The following is a 22,468-nucleotide window of genomic DNA, read 5'->3' on the forward strand; positions in this document are numbered from 1 at the left end:
AGTATGTTCTCCACTCAAAAAAAACCCCAACGAAAACCAAAAGCAGAAAGGACTTCTAAACTGCATGTCCACAAAGGAGGAACTGCATGTCTACAAAGACCTATGGCCATGCCCCCTCCTCCTCGGGGGGAAACAGCTGGCCGTTAAAGCCAGGCGCATGTGCATGGCCACACACACAAGCTAGTGGAGTGGAGGAGGTGGAGGCAGTCTCCTCCTCCTTTCCCTGTTGGAAGAGGAAAGGGCGGATGAGTGCCAGCAGCAGTTATGGAGCAAGGAAGAAGGGGAGGGGGAGGAGAGGGAGGCGAGGAAGGTCCACGGTGCTTGAATGAAGGGCCTTCCTTCTCTCCCTCCCTTCCCTTCTTTCCTCCCTTTCCTTCCTTCCTTTCCTTTTCTTCTCTCCTTCTCCTTCCTTTCCTTCTTTCCCTCCCTCCTTTCCTTCCTGTTCCTCCTTCCTTCTTCTTTCCTTTCTTTTCCTCCCTCCCTCCCTCTGCTTCTTCTTTCCCTTTCTTCATTTCCTTCCCCTTCATTTCCTTCCCCCCCTCCTTTCTTCATCCCCTCCTTTCTTTCCCTCCTTCCTTCCTCCTTCCTTTCTTCTCCTCCCTCCCTCCCTGTCCCTCCTTCTTTCTTTTCCTTCCCTTCTTTCCCTCCCTCCCTTCCTTTTTCCTTCCTTCATGTCCCTCCTTCCTTCTTCCTTCCTTCCTTCTCCTCCCTCCCTGTCCCTTTTTTTCCTTCCCTTCTTTCCCTCCCTCCCTTCCTTTTTCCTTCCTTCATGTCCCTCCTTCCTTCCTTCTTCCTTTCCTTCTTTCTATGTAAGATATAAATACAATATTAAATGGAAGGGACAGTCAAGAAGTAACGAGAGAAGGAGGGAAAGAGGGAAGGAAGGAGGGAAGGAAGGAGAGAAGCAGGGAGGAAGGGAAAGAAAGAAAGAAAGATAGAGAAGCAAGGAAGGAGAGAAGGAAATAAAAAAAAGTGAAAGGAAAAAGAGGGGGAAGGAAGGAGAGAAGGAACAAAAGATAGGGAAGGAAGGAAGTGTGTAACCAAAGAGCAAAGAAAGGGAGGAAAGAAACAGGTAGAGATGGAAGAAAGAAGAGAGATAGGGAAAGAAAAAGAGGAAAGGAAGGAAAGAGGGAAGGAAGGAGAGAAAGAGGGAGGGAAGGTTGGCCACAGCAATGCGTGGCGGATACAGCTAGTAGTCAATAAAACAGAAATAGATGTTTTTCTGAAACATGTTTAAGGTATTATGACATAATTTCCAAGCACCATATAAATTGTGCATTTAAGTCAGGATGAGCAAAATTGTCCCTCCTCCCAGACCACTATGTTGGATAGGGCTAATAGGAGCTGATTACATTTATTCCACCCCTATTCTAAATGTTATATAGGGTTGACAAGTATCAGACTTTGACAGTGTTGTGTCTCTTTGCTTTTTCAAAATGATGGTGAATGGAAGCATTTCCCTTAGGTCATCACATACATTTCATTCCCCTTTTGGAGAGAACATGTGAATGGAGCCAGAGCTATTGAAGCAATTTAAGCATTAGAATGAAAAGAGAGGTAAGTACTCTTATTATACATTAGCAGATGTAAAGCAAATAGAATGACCTCATCCCATGCAAGATTGAGCCAAGATGTTACTAAAGAACCATGCACTCAAAAAAAAAAAAAAAAAAACCCTGAAGAAAAGGGTACAGTATTTTAAACATCACAAAATAATACTACTTATTAGAATTGTGCTGTTTCCAGGAAACAAAAACAAAATTGAATATAATTACGGTCATTGACCGTAATAAATATTTATTTATGTATAATAATATTTATATTATATTATATTTATATTTATAAATATTTATTAATTAAAATAATAAATAATAAATATTTATTATTTAATATTTTTTTTAAAATGAATTATGTGAACTCAACAAAGATGCTTGAAGATCTGGTGGTTTCAACAAGCCTTTGAGAATGACCAGTTCTAGTCCAACCCAAACATTGTTGAGTATGGCCATGCACTCTTACCTATTGCCCCGGTCATCCCTCTAATAGGCCCTGGAAATGAGCAGCCACAGACCCGTACCTGCTATTGCCGTTATCCTGTTATAGCTCTGTACTTAATTCCCAGCTCCCCTTATATTTTGAGTTTGCACTTGTCTTGGCCCAGCTGTTTAATTGCTCTTAATAGGCAGGATTATTTTTAATATACATGTGTTATTGTGATAATTTTATGCTTATGCTGTTTTGTTAATTTTATGTTATGCTGCTTACTTTGTATGTTTTGGTGATGTTACTTGGAAACCGCCCTGAGTCCCCATTGGGGGAGATAGAGTGGTATATAAATAAAGTTTTATTATTTATTATACGAGGGGTATTTTTTAAGTAAGGTCCGTTTTGTTGTAGATACTAGTAGTTCGCACGCATACCGCAACGAGCACGTGCGTCGTGTACCAGCATGCCTCGGGAACAACTGTGCTCAGTTTCCACTCTGTAGCTAACCTGCACGGTTCTGTTCTGTGCTTTAAAAATGTTTAAGACTATCAACTCACCCGCCGCATGTGAGGTTCGCTCAGTGATACGTTTTTCTCAGCAAGGAACCTGCCTGCTGCAGAAATTCATCGACAGATTTGTGACGTATACGGTGATACTGTTATGAGTGAAAGCAAAGTGCGTAAGTGGGTACGACAATTCAAAGATGGCTGTGACAACATCCATGATGAGGACCGCTCCGGTCGCCCTTCTTTGATTACAGACGATTTGGTTATCAGAGCAGGCGGCAAGTTTTTATGAAGAGGGTATTTTAAAATTGGTTCAGAGGTATGGTAAGTGTTTGAACAAACTTGGCAACTATGTCAAAAAATAGAGTGAAGTATGTACTTTCTGAAAATAAATGCACTTTTTTGAAATAAACTTTTGTTGTGTACTTATGTTCCAACGGACCTTACTTAAAAAATACCCCTCGTATATACTGTACATGGAATTCCTCCCTGCCGCACAATAAGCTTTATCAGAAATTGAAATTGGGTGTTTGCTGGTTTCTGTGCCTACCATGCTGTTGCTAAAACATCTAGTTTCATCCATTAATCACAGAGACAGTTGCTTCCAACACATTCCCAAAATAACCAGGGGATGGAGGGGACGTGAAAGAGGATCTAATCCATACAAGAGCACTGACCTGGTGTTATTGCCATGCCATTCCCATTGACTACAGGTCTTTCTTCCTCCTCTTCCTCTGGAGGCTCTATTCCAGTCTTCTCCATATTGCTCACTGATTTATTCCTTTTGCGTTTGCCTTCTGCGCTGGGTGTGGCACCTGGGAGTATCTGGTCCGTTACATTTAAAAGTAATGGGGTTGGCTCTGCTGGAGGCTTTGGAGTACCGTAGTAGTTGTCTAGGAAACAAAATAGAAAGAGGAGAGATAAGGGTGTGTGAAGCCTACCCCTTTGTTGCCATATTATTTTCTGTGTTGTCTCTCCATGCCTTCAAATTTTGATGAAGGTCCTGTGGAGCGTCTACTGTTATGTAGTATAGTCATGGGTTGATGCACTCCTGCTAGACAGTAACTCTTGTGATCATATTCACATATTTATAAGAATTGACTTGCTACAATTCCTGGTTCTCAGTCACTGATATTCTTGCCTTCTCCGTCCAAACTCCCTAATTTAACTTTCGTGTGATTAATTTGTAAGCATTTTGGTGCAATACAAAGTGTATACATTCCCACCTGCATATGAAGGAATATACATATCCTATCTAATATTCACTCATCTTATTTCTTATTCTGATCTTATTGCTGATGACCATGCCATTACTGCTCAAGCAGGGAGCTTTGAGATGGTTGAACAGAAGCTCTCCAAAGCTTTAGGTGCTCTTACTGCCTATTACAGGGAAAACCAACTGATCCCTAATCCATCTAAAACACAGACATGTGCCTTTCACCCAGAGGTGGCCCTAGGTAATTTTCAATGGCAAGCAAGCAGTATTTTGGTGCCCCTCCCCCCCAAACCAATCACTGATATATATTTTCTATTCATCGTGGGAGTTCTGTGTGCCATATTTTGTTCAATTCCATCATTGGTGGAGTTCAGAATGCTCTTTGATTGTAGGTGAACTATATATCCCAGTAACTACAACTCACATATGTCAAGGTCTATTTTCCCCCAACAGCGCCTCAAGAGCGCCCCTGGGCAAAAGCAACTATACAGCGAATGCTTACTTTGCGTAATGGGTTGGCGGCTCAACCTGCTTTCACCTTAAGAACAGACAAGCATCCCGATCTCTGAGGATTACCTGGGAAGGAAACTGTAATAGATCTACCTTTCAGTCGGCTAGGCCGAAGCCTGCATGGCAGTGGCTGGCATCTTGGTAGTCAAGCAGAGCAGGAGGAGGAGTCAAGCTGACTCCTGATTGGGTATAGCCAGTAGGGGAGGAGCCAGTTTAGAGAGAGGGAAATAAGCTGTCTAATTTGACAGAAGGAGAGAAGGGATTTGAACATCGAAGAGGGTAGATGGATTTTTAGGCTGGGGAGCTGAGGAGAATTTAGACAGAAGAAAGTGAGCTTTTGGGAGTGAGGCTTTTAGTCAGAGAGAATAAGACGGGGACAAGGGCTTGAAGTTTACTGTACACAGGGTCAGTAAAGAAGACTTGTTCACTTGAGGCTTATTGCTCTGAGGAGAGAATTAGTTAAAGACTAATTGCTCTGTGAGACAGTAGAGACTGTTCTCAGTGAGATACTGTTTCAAAAGGAAGTTGAACAGTATAGTTAAAAGAGACTCACAGTAAGCCAAAGCTACATTCTTAGGGAAAACTGTCTAAACAGCTAAGCCTCTGTAATTGAATCAAGATTCTGTACCACTCATTTCCAACGAGTTGTTGTTAATATCAAGTTAAATAAATTCTTTCTTAGTTAACTTTTAACTGGTGTATGCCTCAATCCATTCGTTTCCCTCAGAACTCATTCTCTCAACACATTTTTAAAATCCAGTCGTCCAGTGGAAAAAGCCATAGAAAATCAAGTGCTCAAACGTCTATTACCTATCATACATTCACACCTTTTGGTTCCTCAGGCCAGTAATTCTGAGGTGGTGGCGGCAAATACTACCAAGAACATTCGGTCACTTTCACATTTATCTTGTAGTCAAACCTCTAATTTGTATTATACTGAGGGCAGAGGTGTGATCGTTGTGTCCACCCTGCCTCGATAAGCATTTAACTTCTTTATAGAATCCCACTGGAGCATTGCAGCACACCCAAATACCTGGGAGTCACTCTGGACCGTGCTCTGACCTACAAGAAGCACTGCCTGAACATCAAGCAAAAAAGTGGGCGCTAGAAACAATATCATACGAAAACTGACTGGCACAACCCGGGGATCACAACCAGACACAGTGAAGATATCTACCCTTGCGCTATGCTACTCTGCTGCTCAGTATGCATGCCCAGTGTGGAACACATCTCACCGCACTAAAACAGTGGATGTGGCTCTTAATGAGACATGCCGCATTATCACGGGGTGTCTGTGCCCTATACCACTGGAGAAATTACACTAAGATTATTTATTTATTTATCGTGTCATCAGCAACCATACCATTGTATTACTTTTCTAACAGAACAAAACAAACAGATAAAAAAACACAGATTTTGCAAACTTGGTAGTTGATTAAATGTCCTTTGACCAGTATTTGGCCACTTGGAGTGCCTCTGGTGTTGCCGCAAGAAGGCAACAAAATTACTGAAACAAAATGGAACAAAATGGCTATTAGCTATTTGGACAGCAGGAGCGGAATATAAGAAACAGATCCTTAGCTTTGCGGGATTCATGTGGCACAAGTATTCTGAGGATTTTTATGTGGATCTTCCCCCTTAAAATCCCATATAAGCTTCTATATTTCATGATGCATAGTGTGTTTGAATTAATTTGATCTCTCTCTCTCTCTAAAAAATCAATTTAAATTTCGATTAAAATACATTTTAAATGCATGCAAAGATTTTGTACCAACGCAAAGAAGCAGAACAGCTCCACACTTGCAAATATGCCATCACTGGATCCCCAAAGGAGCAAAGGCAAGTGGAAAGAACAGACGTGTTTCAAGAAAGTCAAACATGTTTTTTTCCAGAATAAAGGTGCTGCAGTAATCCACAAGATTCAAGTTCCAATGCAGATATTGTGGATCTTCTATTGCAGTCAAATATTTCTAGTGCAGTCAAATGTTTCAGGCACGTTTGGCAGGAACAAGAGACAGGGCCTTCTCTGTGGTGGCCCCTCAGCTGTGGAACTCCCTGCCTAGGAATATTAGATCGGCCCCCTCCCTCCTGACCTTTTGAAAAAGAGTGAAAACCTGGCTCTTTGAGCAAGCGTTTTGAACTTCAGCTTGATCAGATAAACTCAAATTGGAATATGAAGTAGGAATGGCCAAGACGATGGAACGGTTGAGGAATTTAACAAGAATACATCGTTTTTTAAATTTTATTGTTCACTAGCCATCCCCTGCTACGCGTTGCTGTGGCCCACATGGGGGTTCTGTGTGGGAGGTTTGGCCCAATTCTGTAGTTGGTGGGGTTCAGAATGCTCTGTGATTGTAGGTGAACTATAAATCCCAGTAACTACAACTCCCAAATGTCAAGTTCCATTTCCCCCAAACTCCATCTGTGTTCACATTTGGGCGTATTGTGTGCATGTGCCAAGTTTGGTCCAGATCCATCACTGTTTGAGTCCACGGTAGTCTCTGGATGTAGGTGAACTACCACTCCCAAACTCAAGGTCAATGCCCACCAAACCCTTCCAGTATTTTCTCTTGGTCCTGGGAGTCCTGTGTACCAAGTTTGGTTCAATTCCATCACTGATGGAGTTCAGAATGCTCTTTGATTGTAGGTGAACTATAAATCCCAGCAACTACAACTCCCAAATGACAAAGTCATAATTTTTTGAGTGATGGTCACTCCTTGTGTTGTGAAATGTTTGTGGCCAAATTTGGTGTGATTTCGTTCCTTGGTTCTTTTGTTTTTAAGGTACTCATTATGCGCAGAGCATTTTTATATATATAAGATGATGATGATGATGATGATGATTAAACTCAACTTAGTCTCCAAAATGATGGAAAGGTTCAGCAGTTTTTGTTCCAGATTCACCACTGCTTTCATCCATATTTGCAATCTCTCAAACAAAAGGTGGACCAAAAGTCTGTACAACTATATAGAATGAAAAAGCTAGACATCTCTTTTCTTTTGTTACTGAATTGGGTCAAAGAAGCACATTACAAAGCTGATAGGTCAAAAATTTCTCCTGTTTTGAAAAAATGACAAGCTTCCTGAAATACATGGTAGAAACTAAGTGACCAAATCAGCAAAATCTGGAGTTAAAAATCCAGTCAAAGAAAGATAGATGTTTACAAAAGCACCCAATATGCCTTTTCCTGAGTATAAAATGGCAAGTCTGCTGCTCCTGATTTCTAGGTGTAATAGGAAAATGCAATACATCTGACCCACCCTTAATCTAGTGTCTTTGCAACGAATCCCAGCACTAATGCAAGGGAAACAGAGCATGAACTGTATCTGTCCACAGAGCGATAAGCAGTGAAACACTAGACAAGTCAATCAATACTTAGAAATCCACAAATCTCCCAGTCAACTCTCATGTTCTTTAAATTAGTCTTCCTTTATGTGGTTCTAAAGGCACATAATTGACATCTTCATCTGGCTTAGAATTCTTTATGTGAATCAACGAGTGAGTGCTTTTAGAAATTGACTTTTAAATCAATGTGTCCCATACCTTGCATAGCGTTGAGGTATGTTACCTGTACATACAAAAAATAGATAGGTAAGTAATGCATGAGATGGGTGTGGGTGAGAGAGCCATTGAATGCATATATTGCTCAAATAGCCCCTGGTGGTGCAGCGGATTAAACCACTGAGCTGCTGAACTTGCTGACCGAAAGGTCGGTGGTTCAAATTCAGGGAGCAGGGTGAGCTCCCATTGTTAGCCCCAGCTTCTGCCAACTTAGAAGTTCAAAAACATGCAAATGTGAGTAGATTAATAGGTACTGCTCCAATGGGAAGATAACGGTGCTCCATACAATCATGCCGGCCTCATGACCTTGGAGGTGTCTTGTAACGATGATGCCACCAATTTGTGAAGAAGCCATCAGTTTGTAACGATTTTGTAAAGATGCCACCACTTTGAAAGGGTTTACTAAATTGATAACGTAGCTAATAGCTAGTAATATTGAATTGGTCTTTCTTCAATATGTAGTGTGACTTAACTTGGAAAGTAGCTTTAAAAGAAACGGTAACAAGTTTATTGAAATGTAGCAGAAGCTTGATGGTTTCAGTGTTTCTTGACTCTTAGAGGCACATATCTTCAGAGGTTACATTTATAACATTCCTTAAAACAACTCTGGAAAGGACTCTTCCTTCTACTAAACAGGTTTCAAACTTATTTTTCTTCAAGCTGTGTTTCTTTCCTTAATAGATTACTTCAGATACAAGCTTATTCTTTCTTTGTGGTATTTCTGTTGCAATAAAGATTCTTACTCGGTTTCTCTCGCCCCTTCTACTCATACACCAACTACTAATATAAATAAGTCAAGTTGACTTATCTAAACTACCTAGGCTAAAAGCCAAAACCTTCCTAATTCTCACTACAGTAGAATCAGCCTTTCCCTGTAGTTTTTAAACTACAGTCTACCTTCCCAGTTCTCACTACACAACAGAACCAGCCACTCCTGTAGTTCACAGACTACAGACTGACCATTTTAAAATGGCTGCCCTGCCAAGTGGCAGTAGGCTCTGCCCCTTTTTCCATAGCAACCCAGCTCAAAGTGAACTGAGCTGGCTACCATCCTCCCCCCTCCATTATGCAACTTTAAATACTTGCCCTTTCAAACACCTATCTATAACTATACATAACAGTAGATTAAAATTCACACTTCACCACATGTCTAGACAACACTGGCTCTTTGGCTTCAAAATGGAGATGATCATCAACCCCCAGAGTTGAGCACAACTACGAGGGTTGAATGAAAAGTAATGCCTCCACCTTCGTAACTCCTCAACAGATGGCAGTACTGGTATGCGGCAAGTACTGGCTTGTTCAGTAGACTCTCCTCTACAGTTCCATTTTGGTGGGAAGCCTTAGCATTGTGTTGTTGAAGTGTGAAGTATGGAACCCTGCACAGTCAGTCAATGTAACTTAAGCAACGGGCAGTCATTGAATTCTTGACAGCAGAAGATTTCACCCCAAAAGAGATTCATCAGCTGTTTATGGTGATTGTGTTGATGTGATTACTGTGTGTTGTTGGACAAGTATGTTTAAAGATGTTGTGGTAGGAACATCTGACTTGCGTGACAAACAACGAGTTGGACGTCCTGTGACAGCAACCAACAAATTCCACAAGCAAAAGGTTGACATATTGATTCAGGATGATCGTTGTATCACTCAGAGACATTTCAAGCATAATTGGCATTTCACAAGAACGTGTGGGTCACATTATTGCTTTGCTTAGCTATCCGAAGATCTGTGCACAATGGGTTGCCGAAACAAAGTGTCAACTTCTTCCGTGAAGGCTTCAAAAAACTTGACCATTGTTGGCAGAAATGTATCCAATTGTCTGGTGATTATGTGGAAAAGTGAATAGTGGTAGTTAAAGAGCACATTCTAAGGATTATTTCAGCATTTGATTTATTAAAATATTCCTATCCAAATCCAAGTAACAAAGGTGGAGGCATTACTTTTCATTCAGCCCCCTAAGACTTAATGTTAGGGGAAAACCTTTATCTTTACCTATTACTCGGACAGCTTACCTAACCTTACTACAACAAATCTAAAATTCGAGAGTTCGTTTCACAGTAATATCATTGTATAGAGAAGATGGGTTTTTGCAATAGTGAAACATTAAAAAGACACCTAATGGCTCTAAAATTAATATAACAATTTGAGCATAATAGTATTTTGCAATAATGTTCTTTTAATTTAAATAGATGTTGAAAATCTTTCACAATTTGGTATTTGTTTTAGGAAAAACTAATGTTTTAGACAAAGAAATACTTGCAACTCACGAATTGCCCAAACACGAATCAAGGAACATGAAAGGCACTGCAGACTACTTCAACCAGAGAAGTCAGCCATAGCAGAGCACCTGATGAACCAACCTGGACACAGCATTTTATTTGAGAACACAGAAATGCTGGACCACTCTCACAACCACCATGTCAGACTACACAGAGAAGCCATTGAAATCCACAAGCATGTGGACAATTTCAATAGAAAGGAAGAGACCATGAAAATGAACAAAATCTGGCTACCAGTATTAAAAAACTCTAAAATTACAACAGCAAAACAACAGAGGGGAAACAATCAGGTACATCCAATCACCTCTCAACAAAAGACTGTCCTAGGCTGCAAGGCCATCAAATGCTAATCAAAGTGGTCAATTAAAACATTCACACCTAGCTCCAACAGACAAGAGTTCTTTGCCCCACCCTGGTCATTCCACAGATATATACTTTTCTAGTTCCAATAGACCTCACTACCTCTGAGGCTGCTTGCCATAGATGCAGGCGAAACATCAGGAGAAAATGCCTCTAGAACATGGCCATATAGCCTGAAAAAATCTACAACAACCCAGTGATTCCAGCCATGAAAGCTTTTGACAAAACGTTGAACATATCATAAAGCTGTTCCTTGATTTGAGTCTACTGGAAGGAGGCTGGTAGCCATGTAGTGGGTAGCTTTCACAGTGTTCAACCTTATTTCTCTCACATTTAACAGCAACTTCCCGCCGCACATTGGGGGGGGGGGGGGAGTGCCAGCTAGCTTATAGAGTTTATCAACAGGTGTAGGTTTAAGACATCTTGTGATTATTCTGCATGTTTCATTCAATGCTATGTTCACCTCTTTTGCATGGGTAGACTTATGCCAAACAGGGCAGGCATGCTTGGCAGTTGAGTAAGACAAGGCTAGGGCTGATGTTCTTATTTATATGCTAAAATGTATTATATTTATTAAATTTATTTATTTATTTATTTATTTATTTGCTTTATTTCTATACCGCGTTTCTCAACCTATAATAGGTGACTCAATGCGGTTTACACAATATTAATTACCACAACAATAACAATTAAAACACAGCATACCCAATAACAAACACACAACCATTCATACAGTGCCTCGATCGCAACCAAGATCCAGTCTCATATCCTTATACCGTTCCTATGTTCAGTTTACCGTCATTCTGTGTACAATTGCGCTGATTAGCCAAACGCTTGCTCAAAAAGCCAGGTTTTGAGCTTCTTCCTAAATGCCAGCAACGAAGGGGCCTGTCTGATGTCGCTTGGTAGGGCATTCCATAACCGAGGGGCCACCACCGAGAAGGCCCTGTCTCTCGTTCCCGCCAACCGTGCCTGTGACGCAGGCGGAACCGAGAGCAGGGCCTCCCCGGACGATCTTAATGTCCGTGTCGGTTCATAGGAGGAGATGCGTTCGGAGAGGTAGGTGGGGCCGGAACCGTTTAGGGCTTTGTAGGCTAATGCCAGCACCTTGAATTGTGCCCGGTAGGGAATTGGCAGCCAGTGGAGCTGGCTCAGCAGAGGAGTGGTATGCTCCCTGAGAGCTGCTCCTGTTAGCAACCTGGCTGCCGAGCGCTGGACCATCTGGAGCTTCCGGGCAGTCTTCAAGGGCAGCCCCACGTAGAGCGCGTTGCAGTAATCTATGCGGGATGTGACCAGAGCGTGGACTACCGTGGCCAAGTCCGACTTCCCGAGGTACGGGCGCAGCTGGCGCACGAGCCGAAGCTGTGCAAATGCTCCCCTGGCCACCGCTGAGACCTGAGGCTCCAGGCTCAGCGATGAATCCAGGGTCACACCCAAGCTGCGAACCTGCGTCTTCAGGGGGAGTGTAACCCCGTCCAACACAGGCTGTAACCCTATGCCCCGTTCGGCCTTTCGACTGACCAGGAGTGCCTCTGTCTTGTCTGGATTCAACTTCAATTTGTTCACCCTCATCCAGTCCGACACAGCAGCCAAGCACCGGTTCAGGACCTGAACAGCCTCCTTAGAAGTAGGTGGAAAGGAGTGACAGAGTTGGACATCATCTGCGTACAGATAACACCGCACCCCGAAACTCCGGATGATCTCTCCCAACGGCTTCATGTAGATGTTAAACAACATGGGGGACAGTATTGAACCCTGCGGGACCCCACAAGACAAAGGTTGTGAGGACGAGCAGCTGTCCCCCATCAACACCTTCTGGGTACGACCCTCTAGGAAGGACCCGAGCCACTGTAAAACAGTGCCACCAAGGCCCATTCCCGCGAGGCGTCCCAGAAGGATACCGTGGTCGACGGTATCGAAGGCCGCTGAGAGATCCAGCAGGACCAACAGGGACACACTCCCCCTGTCGAGCTCTCTGCGGAGATCATCCACTAAGGCGACCAGGGCTGTCTCGGTACCATGTCCCGGCCTAAAGCCAGACTGTGCCGGATCCAGATAATCAGTGTCTACCAAGAATACCTGGAGTTGTGAGGCCACCACACGTTCCAGGACTTTGCTCAAAAAGGGAAGATTGGAAACAGGCCGATAGTTGACGAATTGAGTGGGGTCTAGTGATGGTTTTTTCAACAGCGGTTTTATTACAGCTTGTTTTAAGCTGGCTGGAATATTGCCTTCCCGAATGAATAGTGAATAGTTTGTTTCATATTTATTATGAAAATTTAGGGAAGGATTTATTTGTTCAGAAATTTGACTCAAATAGATCTATTTTATCTTCTACGTACCCTGATGATTCACAGTGTTAAAATGTCTTGTGCTACCACTTTACCGCAGCAGATTTGTTATTACTAATTAATATACTTTTGTCATTTATGAAGGAGTTGGAGTCAGACAGTACAAAAACAGAAGAGTGAGAGTCAAAAGTTTGGCATACAGACTCCACAGCCTTTATAATAATACAAATATACTCCACTCTTGCTATTTGAGAAGGCAAAATTCTGCATTTAATAGTCTGTTCACATGGGAAATAGTCTGCTCACAAATGGACATACCCAGAGCATTCCCCAACATTGTGTAATAAGGGATAAAACCATGTTAACCCATTTTACTCCCTGTTATTAACTGGAGGTCTCTGAATCTGAACATTGTATTGTTGATGGCTTTCATGACCGGAATCATTATTTATTTATTCATTTATTTATTTACAGTCATAGAATCATAGAATCAAAGAGTTGGAAGAGACCTCATGGGCCATCCAGTCCAACCCCCTGCCAAGAAGCAAGAATATTGCATTCAAAGCACCCCTGACAGATGGCCATCCACCCTCTGTTTAAAAGCTTCCAAGAAGGAGCCTCCACCACACTCCGAGGCAGAGAGTTCCACTGCTGAACGGCTCTCACAGTCAGAAAGTTCTTCCTCATGTTCAGATGGAATCTCCTTTCTTGTAGTTTGAAGCCATTGTTCCTTGTCCTAATCTCCATGGAAGCAGTAAACAAGCTTGCTCATATCTCCTCTCATCCTTCTTTTCTTTATATTCCACCCTTCTCACCCCGCAGGGGACTCAGGGCGGATTACAATGTACATATACGTGGCAAACATTCAATGCCATAGACACACAGCATATATAGACAGACACTAAGAGGCTATTTAACATTTTCATGAGGGTATTCTGGCCACCAGGGGAGCTGTCACTTCACCGTCCATTTGTTACACTGATGAAGTACTTCCTCATTCTTTGCATGCTTGCTGGAGATTTTTATGGCCTCGTAAATTAGTTGAATTAGCCTCCCCACATAAGTGCTCTCTGGATGTAGGTGAACTACAACTCCCAAACTCAAGGTCAATGCCAACCAAACCCTTCTAGTGTTTTCTGTTGGTTATGGGAGTCCTGTGTGCCATGTGTGGTTCAATTCCATAATTGGTGGAGTTCAGAATGGTCTTTGATTGTAGGTGAACTATATATCCCAGCAACTACAACTCCCAAATGACAAAATCAAAAAAATTTGAGTGAAGGACATACATTGGGTTGTTATGTGTCTTGTGTCCAAATTTGGTGTTAATTCGCCCAGTGGTTTTTAGTTCTGTTAATCCCATAAACGAACATTATACACACACACACATATATATATATACACACACACATACATACACACACACACACACATACACACACACACATTTCAACCCCCACTTTCCCAGCCCCATTTTGATCTTTAGATAACAATACAGAAGTTGATGGTGTTAGTAGCTCATGTAATTTTACTATTAAAAAAACCAAACTGCTGATTATCTATGAACACACTCTCAGTTCTAGGTATTCGGTGAGACTATACCTCAAATACCTACCACAGAAAATATTTTCTGAAAGTTCTATACACCAGTTTTCTGAAAACATGGCATCTCAGGTTGTATTTATCAGTTAATGCACTGATCCCATTACTGCTATATAGTTATTTTCATGATAAGTGGACAGTGAATTTCAGTGCAAACTTCTCAAAATGAGAATGCAGAATCAGTAGAATCAGGATCAATAGCCATATTTAAAAATCTGGAATCATGTTTAGGTTTGTCTAGAGTTTGATTTTTAAAAAACCCAGGTGAAACAGTCGTTTCAGTGAACAATATATTGAATGTATTGTCGAAGGCTTTCATGGCCGGAATCACTGGGTTGTTGTAGGTTTTTCTGGGCTATATGGCCATGTTCTAGAGGCATTTTCTCCTGACGTTTCGCCTGCATCTATGGCAAGTATCCTCAGAGGTAGTGTTGGAACTAGGAAAAAAGGGTTTATATATCTGTGGAATGACCTGGGTGAGACAAAGGACACTTGTCCGCTGGAGCTAGGTGTGAATGTTTCAACTGACCACCTTGATTAGAATTTGATTGCCTGGCAGTGCCTGGAGCAATCTTTTGTTGAGAGGTGGTTAGATGTCCTTGTTTGTTTACTCTCTGTTGTTTTGCTGTTGTAATTGTAGACTTTTTAAAATATTTTAATATTGGTAGCCAGATTTTGTTCATTTTCATGGTTTCCTCCTTTCTGTTGAAATTGTCCACATGCTTGTGGATTTCAATGGCTTCTCTGTGTAGTCTGACATGGTGGTTGTGAGAGAGGTTCAGCATTTCTGTGTTCTCAAATAATATGCTGTGTCCAGGTTGGTTCATCAGGTTCTCAAATAATATGAACCAATCTGGGCGAAACGTCAGGAGAAAATGCCTCTAGGACATGGCCATATAGCCTGGAAAAACCTACAACAACCCAATATATTGATTGACTTTCTCTTTTAAAACCTTGTGGGATATGGATCTTCCACTTTTTAAGTTTGAAACTGATATTGATCCCTGCTATTTCCCCAAGTCCAAGATATTTTTCACTTAACCTTCAACAAAGATGTCAAGAAAAGCGCTAGATGCATATTTGACTTCCCATATAAATTTATTTATAAGCATCATCAAGAATTTGAAGTTACTAGTATAATTTCTGAAAAAACAAATAAAATATGAGCCTTTGGGTTTTCTTCTTCTTTCTATTTCTATTGCCACTTCAACCTGGAAATCTATTTCAGAAGCCTTTTGAATCATGAAAAGAAAGGTTTTATACTTTCACATTTTGCTCTTGGCAGAGGCACTTAAAAAAAACTTAGGCGATCCCTCTTAGTCTGAATAGGATTGTCTTCCAAGATGGGTGTATTGGTGTTGGGTCTGTAGGTGACTGTGGAGCCCTATTCTTGATCTGCATCTTCTCCCGCAGTGAAGGCATTGGTTTCCAGGTGGAAGGCAGTCCCGGTTGGGGTTGGCTTGATGTGACTTCTTCTTGGCACGTTTCTCTTTCACCCTCCATTCATGCTTCTTCAAATTCTACAGCACACCTGGTCACAGCTGACCAGGAGCGCTCAAGGGCCAGGGCTTCCCAGTTCTCAGTGTCTATGCCAGTGATTTTAAGGTTGGCTTTGAGCCCATCTTTAAATCTCTTTTCCTGCCCACCAACTTTCTGTTTTCTGTTCTTGAGCTCGGAGTAGAACAACTGCTTTGGGAGACTGGTTGGGCGTCGGGACAACATGGCCAGTCCAACGGAGTTGATGGTGGAGGACCATTGCTTCAGTGCTGGTGGTCTTTGCTTCTTCCAGCAGGCTGACATTTGTCCGTTTGTCTTCCCAAGAGATTTGCAGGATTTTTCAGGGGCAATGCTAATGGAATCGTTCTAGGAGTTGCATATGATGTCTGTAGATAGTCCACGTCTCAGAGGCGTATAGCAGAGTTGGGAGGACAATAGCTTTATAAACAAGCAATGGTCAGATGCTCCATGGCCAGCACAGAGAAGAGTAACATATTTATCCATCTAGTAGAGTAGCTGTGCCTTCCAGCCAACTAAACAATGGTGCCAGATCCGGGACTGCTCTGGGGAACATTTACACTGAGCAGAACCACCCAGGTTAGGTGCACCTTTAGTCTTTGAGAGAAACCCTCTAGGATCTTTGTGTACATGGATGCTTTTGTATAGCAGCTGTTGTGCCTTCCCTGTGTCTCATCACAAGGATCGCTGCTTGTTTGTTTCTTAAGTATTTTTTATGAAACAAAAACTGCTGGGATAAATGATCAAAACCTTACTTTGCTTGGGACATGTGTTACTCAGGGGATCTGAAACCACTCTCTTTCCGAGAATTGTCCTTTGTAAAATAAAAGCAGAGTTATGTCCTCTTCCTAAAAGGTGCCATTAGTGAAGAGAATGTGTCATTAGTGGCACTTTACCCCCCAAGCTCAATATCCTTCAATATAAGTTTAGTATAAATATTCTCCAAGGTGCTGTTCCAGCAGACACCAGCCAACCCCTCTCCAATGCCAGCAATACAGCTTAATGGTGTAACATTAGAAAATGTTGATCATTTCCGCTACCTTGGCAGCCACCTCTCCACCAAAGTCAAGATCAACACCGAAATACAACACCGCCTGAGCTCTGCGAGCGCAGCATTTTTCTGAATGAAGCAGAGAGTGTTTGAGGACCGGGACATCCGTAGGGATACCAAGGTGCTTGTTTATAGAGCTATTGTCCTCCCAACCCTGCTATATGCCTGTGAGACGTGGTCTACAGGCGTCACATGCAACTCCTGGAACGATTCCATCAGTGCTGCCTCCAAAAAATCCTGCAAATCTCTTGGGAAGACAGGCGGACAAACGTTAGCATGCTGGAAGAAGCAAAGGCCACCAGCATTGAAGCAATGGTCCGCCGCCATCAACTCCACTGGACCGGCCACGTAGTCCAGATGCCCGACCACCGTCTCCCAAAGCAGTTGCTCTACTCCGAACTCAAGAACGGAAAATGGAATGTTGGTGGGCAGGAAAAGGGATTTAAAGATTTAAAAACTCTGGCATAGACATTGAGAACTGGGAAGCCCTGGCCCTTGACCGCTCCAGCTGGAGGTCTGCTGTGACCAGCAGTGCTGCAGAATTTGAAGAGGCACGAATGGAGGGCGAAAGGGAGAAGCGTGCCAAGAGGAAGGCGCATCAAGCCAGCCCCGACCGAGACCACTTTCCACCTGGAAACCAATGCCCTCACTGCGGAAGAAGATGCAGAGCAAGAATAGGGCTCCAGAGCCACATACGGACCCACAAGAATACCACAAGACAATCCTCCTCGGAAAATGAGGGATCGCCTAAGTAAGTAAGTAAGTAAGTAAGTAAGTAAGAAGTATTCTCCAATAAAATCCTTGTTCAATGTGAGAAAGTGGGTTCTTTATCATTTTTTGTCAGCATCGCCCCCAAATGTTCAACAGCCAGCTGTGCTATTTGTAGCTTTTTGCCCCTAAATTCAAGTCTATTCAAGCCCAATATAGAGAGAATCTTCACAAAGTCTAAGCACTTTTGCAATCTATTCTCCTTGTTGCAAGATTTCTACACATTGATAAGCATTCCCCGCCGTTTCATAGACTTCTTTTCAAAAACATGTTCGCTGTAGCTTGCTGTTCTCTTCTTTATTTTGGAGGGCATTAGCTATCTCCAGATGGCCCTGGACAATTTTAAGGCAGCCCTCTACAATGTTTGTTTTATACAGCAAATGTGTTATTTAAACCTTCTTGGACTTTAGCAGGCTGCAGAGGAAGGAATTAGCAAAACCACCTGCTGAGTATTTCATGCCTAAGAAAACCCTATGAAATTCATGGGGTTGCCAAAAGTCGATAGGTGACTTGGAGTCGCTTACAAACACAGATGATCAGCAACCAGGCTTAATGATTCACTTAAAGTCTTCCTGCACATGAACCCTCCTTCAAGATGCATGCAAGGATATTCTGCCATTCCTTCTAGTGAAAAGGCTGCCAACATTCTGGTCTGAAGAAATGTGATGTTCTGCAGTTGCCTCTTCCCTTGAGGTGTTAACTGCAAACAGAAAATGCTTCTGATAGTCTCAGTAAAAACAAATAAGGAATAATATGCATTAACGTATTCGAGGGCAAGAGGAGAAAACAACATCCTAAAGCTGAGAATAACAAAAGCATTGTGAATACTTCTAATAAACACATTTTCTGCCACTTTAAGAACCAAGGAGCATATGCCATTTGTTCTGTCACGCGCTGGGCCTGTAAAGAATTTCCTTTAGAACAGGACGTGCAACTTTTGCCCAGCGGGAAGCCAGGGGGCCTAAAGAGAAGTTCTCAGAGGGTTTTCACCACAAATAGCCTTTGGATGGCTTGTGAAGTATAACAAAGTCTTTTATTAATGAACAATCAAACAGAAACTTCTCTTGTCTTCAGTAAAGTTAAGCAAATGATTCCAAGCTTTTAGGCAACTGGTGAATTCCTAATCTTGCCCACGAAGGACAGGCAATTGTCTTCAATAACTTCTTCTTCACTTTAAAGGAAAGTCCCCTTTTTAACTTCTCCCAGGCTGACTGTAATCTAACCCTTATTGATGTGGGCTCCGCTACCGGGTCGAACTGCTTCTCGAATGCCAAGTGGACCTACCAGTAAAGGCTTAGATGTTCTCCAGTTGGAGTTCTTTGGTCTTTAGGGATGTTTCCCTGGAAATCTTTGGAGTCTCTTAAGACTGTTTCCCTCCAGAATGTCTTAAGGGTTGAAGCTTTTGTACAGGGGAAGCTTGCACACATCCTGTACATTAGCTTTCCTTGCTGAGACTAACTAAAAAATGGCTCCCTTCCCTTCCCAATTGCCCTGAGCAAGGGGCGGGACCAAAACTTAACGATGATGGGCAGGTGACTTGCCCTATGACTGCAACCAAAGGAAGCCACCTATCTGCAGAGTCCCTGAAACCCAGGACTGCAACCAAACATTTAATACAAAGCAAATAAACTTGGAGCTCCTGGCACAGCTGTACCAGAACACCACTGAAACAAATGGGACTTACTTCTAGCTAGGTATGTATCATTTTGTGCCAAGTCTTTGTGAAATAAGAGACAGGACTCTTGTACCTTTAACAGTTGTGTTGAAGAGGAAATTTTGGGAGGATTCCTTGCCATAAACCATACATCATATTAAACATCATATTAAAATTTTGGCCACAGTGGTCCACACTCTTGTCACATCTATATAAATAACAATGTAATGTTCATTTGTGGAATTAACATAACTCAAAAGCCACTAGACGAATTGACACCAAATTTGGCCATAAGACACCTACCAACCCAAGGAGTGACCACCACTCAAAAAATTGATTTTGTCATTTGGGAGTTGTAGTTGCTGGGATTTATAGTTTACTTACAATTAAAGAGCATCCTGAACATCACCACTGATAGAATTGAATCAAACGTGACACACAGGACTCCCATGACCAACAGAAAATACAAGAAGGGTTTGGTTGGCATTGACCTTGAGTTTGAGAGTTGTAGTTCACCTACATCCAGAAAGCACTGTGGGCTCAAACAATGATGGATCTGGACCAAACTTGGCACAAATATTCCATATGCCCAAATATGAACAGAGATGGAGTTTGAGTAAAATAGACCTTGACATTTGGGAGTTGTAGTTTCTGGGATTTATAGTTCACCTACAATCAAAGTGCACGCTGAACCCCACCAAAGACAGAATTGGGGCAAACTTCCCACACAGAACCCCCATACTTAGGGTCATCCAGTCCAACTCCCTTCACCAGGGCAAGAAAACATAATCAAAGCCCTCCCGACAAAGAGCCATCCAGCCATAGATATAGATAGATATGATTCACACACACAGATATAGTATCATAGATTTGAAAGGGACCCCTAATGAAGGACAATAATATGTTGCATGTTCCAGAGTAGGCAAACCAGAAAATCTCCACATCAACACTGACAAAGAAACAAGAAGAAATACTGTTTACCCACAAGCATAAAGAAATTACATATATTAGAAACCAACACTTTCTCATTACTTTATATTCCAGATCAACAGACTGGGCCACAGCAATGCATGGCAGGGGATGGCTAGTCCCGAATAGATTACTGCAACACTCTCTACGTAGGGTTGCCTTTGAAGACTGTTCAGAAACGTCAAATTAGTTCAACAGGCAGCAGCTAGATCACTTACTGGAGCATCATAAAGGGAGCATATCCCCACCCCTTTATGTCAGCTCCATTGGCTGCCGATCCAAATCCGAGTACAATTCAAAGTGCTGATTTTGACCTATAAAACCCTATATGGCTCCAGTCCAGTGTACCTGTCCGAACGTATCTTCTTCTACGTCCCACTCCGGAGTTTAAGATCTTATGGGGAGATCCTGCTCTTGGCCCTGCCTCTGTCTCAAACACGCTTAGGATGAGGGACAGGGCCTTCTCGGTGGTGGCCCCCCGCCTGTGGAACTCACTCCCCAGGGAAATCAGATTATCTTCATCCCTCCTCACCTTTAGAAAAAAGTAAAAAATGTGGATGTGGGACCAGGCCTTCGGGTAATTAAGCGGACAATGACAATAACAATGTTGACAATGGCTTGGAAATGGATTATGGATAAGTTTGATGAAGCATCCAACCACAGTTTTCGGCTAATAATGGCCACCAGAGTGGCAATTCTTAGTAGATTTTAATTGTATTGTTTTAATGTTTTTAACTATTTATAATTATTGCCTGTTTGTTTTTATTATGTATATATTGAGGCATCAAATTGCTGCCGATTGGAAGCTGCCCCGAGTCGTCCCCCCCCCCACCCCAGGGGATTGAAAAGGGCAAGGTACAAATATTCGAAATAAATAAATAAATAATTTAAAGAACGTGTCATTAAAAAAGTAATGTTACGTATACACCTGAACTTGGATTAATCTTAAAGAACATATTTTATTTGGTTTACCGACTGACTGATATTTTATTTGATCTCAATCCAAGTTTTCTTCTGAAAAGGAGATTCACAACTTCTCAGAAAGGGATGAAAAAAAATGAGATATAACAATAAATATAAACACAAAAAGCTGTTAACATCAAAGCATGATTTTAACATTAAAAACATCTAAATTCAAATTAATATAAACACATTTATTTATTTATTTATTTATTTATTTATTTATTTATTTGCAGTATTTATATTCGGCCTTTCTCACCCCGCAGGGAACTCAGGGCGGATTACAATGTACATATACATAGCAAACATTCAATGCCATAGACACACAACATATACAGACAGACACAGAGGCAATTTAACATTCCAGCTTTTCTTGATGGTTTTCTGGCCACCAGGGGAGCTGTCCCTTCACAAACCATTTTGTGACACTGATGAGGTACTTCCTCATTCTTTGCATGCTTGCTGGAGATTTTTATGGCATCATAAATTAGTTAAATTTGCCTCTTGACAGATGCAACTGTCTTTCGGGCTGCAAAGGTCGGTAGAAAACTACACAAAATTGGTTAGAAGCTCACTCCGACCCAGGCTGGCTTCAAACTCATGATCTTTTGGTCAGTAGTGATCTTAACGCAACTGACTCCCAGCCAGCTGCGCCACAGTCCCGGTGCATGCCAGTGAACAGGACCCAACCATTAAAAGATAATGCCTTTAGAAGCCACACAATTGCCTAAAACTATCTCAATTTTTTTTAAATGTATACAGCTGTAGCAGAAGGTCTACAGGCTACCTTGGCAGCCACCTCTCCAACAAAGTCAACATCGACACCAAAACACAGCACCGCCTGAGCTCTGCGAGAGCAGCATTTTTCCGAATGAAGCAGAGAGTGTTTGAGGACTGGGACATCCGTAGGGATACCAAGGTGCTTGCTTATAGAGCTATTGTCCTCCCAACCCTGCTATATGCCTGTGAGACGTGGACTGTCTACAGACATCACATGCAACTCCTGGAACAATTTCATCAGCGTTGCCTCCGGAAAATCCTGCAAATCTCTTGGGAAGACAAGCGGACAAATGTCAGTGTGCTGGAAGAAGCAAAGACTACCAGCATTGAAGCGATGGTCACATGGAACTCCTGGAAAGATTCCATCAGCGCTGCCTCTGGAAAATCCTGCAAATCTCTCGGGAAGACAGGCGGACAAACGTCAGCGTGCTGGAAGAAGCGAAGACCACCAGCATTGAAGCG

General features: G+C 42.2%; 1 protein-coding gene across 15 annotated transcripts in view; it reads right to left on the reverse strand.

Annotated features, from left to right (window-relative positions):
* The window catches only part of MAGI2 (membrane associated guanylate kinase, WW and PDZ domain containing 2), a 1,143,898-nt gene that overhangs the window by 455,125 nt on the left and 666,305 nt on the right, over positions 1–22,468 (reverse strand). For all 15 annotated transcript variants that reach the window (XM_067468832.1, XM_067468841.1, XM_067468833.1 and 12 more), the window contains one exon: positions 3,170–3,385. In XM_067468832.1, the coding sequence (XP_067324933.1) occupies positions 3,170–3,385 (216 nt within the window). The remainder of the gene's footprint in view (positions 1–3,169; positions 3,386–22,468) is intronic.

This window comes from Anolis sagrei, chromosome 5 (assembly GCF_037176765.1).
Source record: "Anolis sagrei isolate rAnoSag1 chromosome 5, rAnoSag1.mat, whole genome shotgun sequence".
Classification (NCBI taxonomy): Eukaryota; Metazoa; Chordata; class Lepidosauria; order Squamata; family Dactyloidae; genus Anolis; species Anolis sagrei.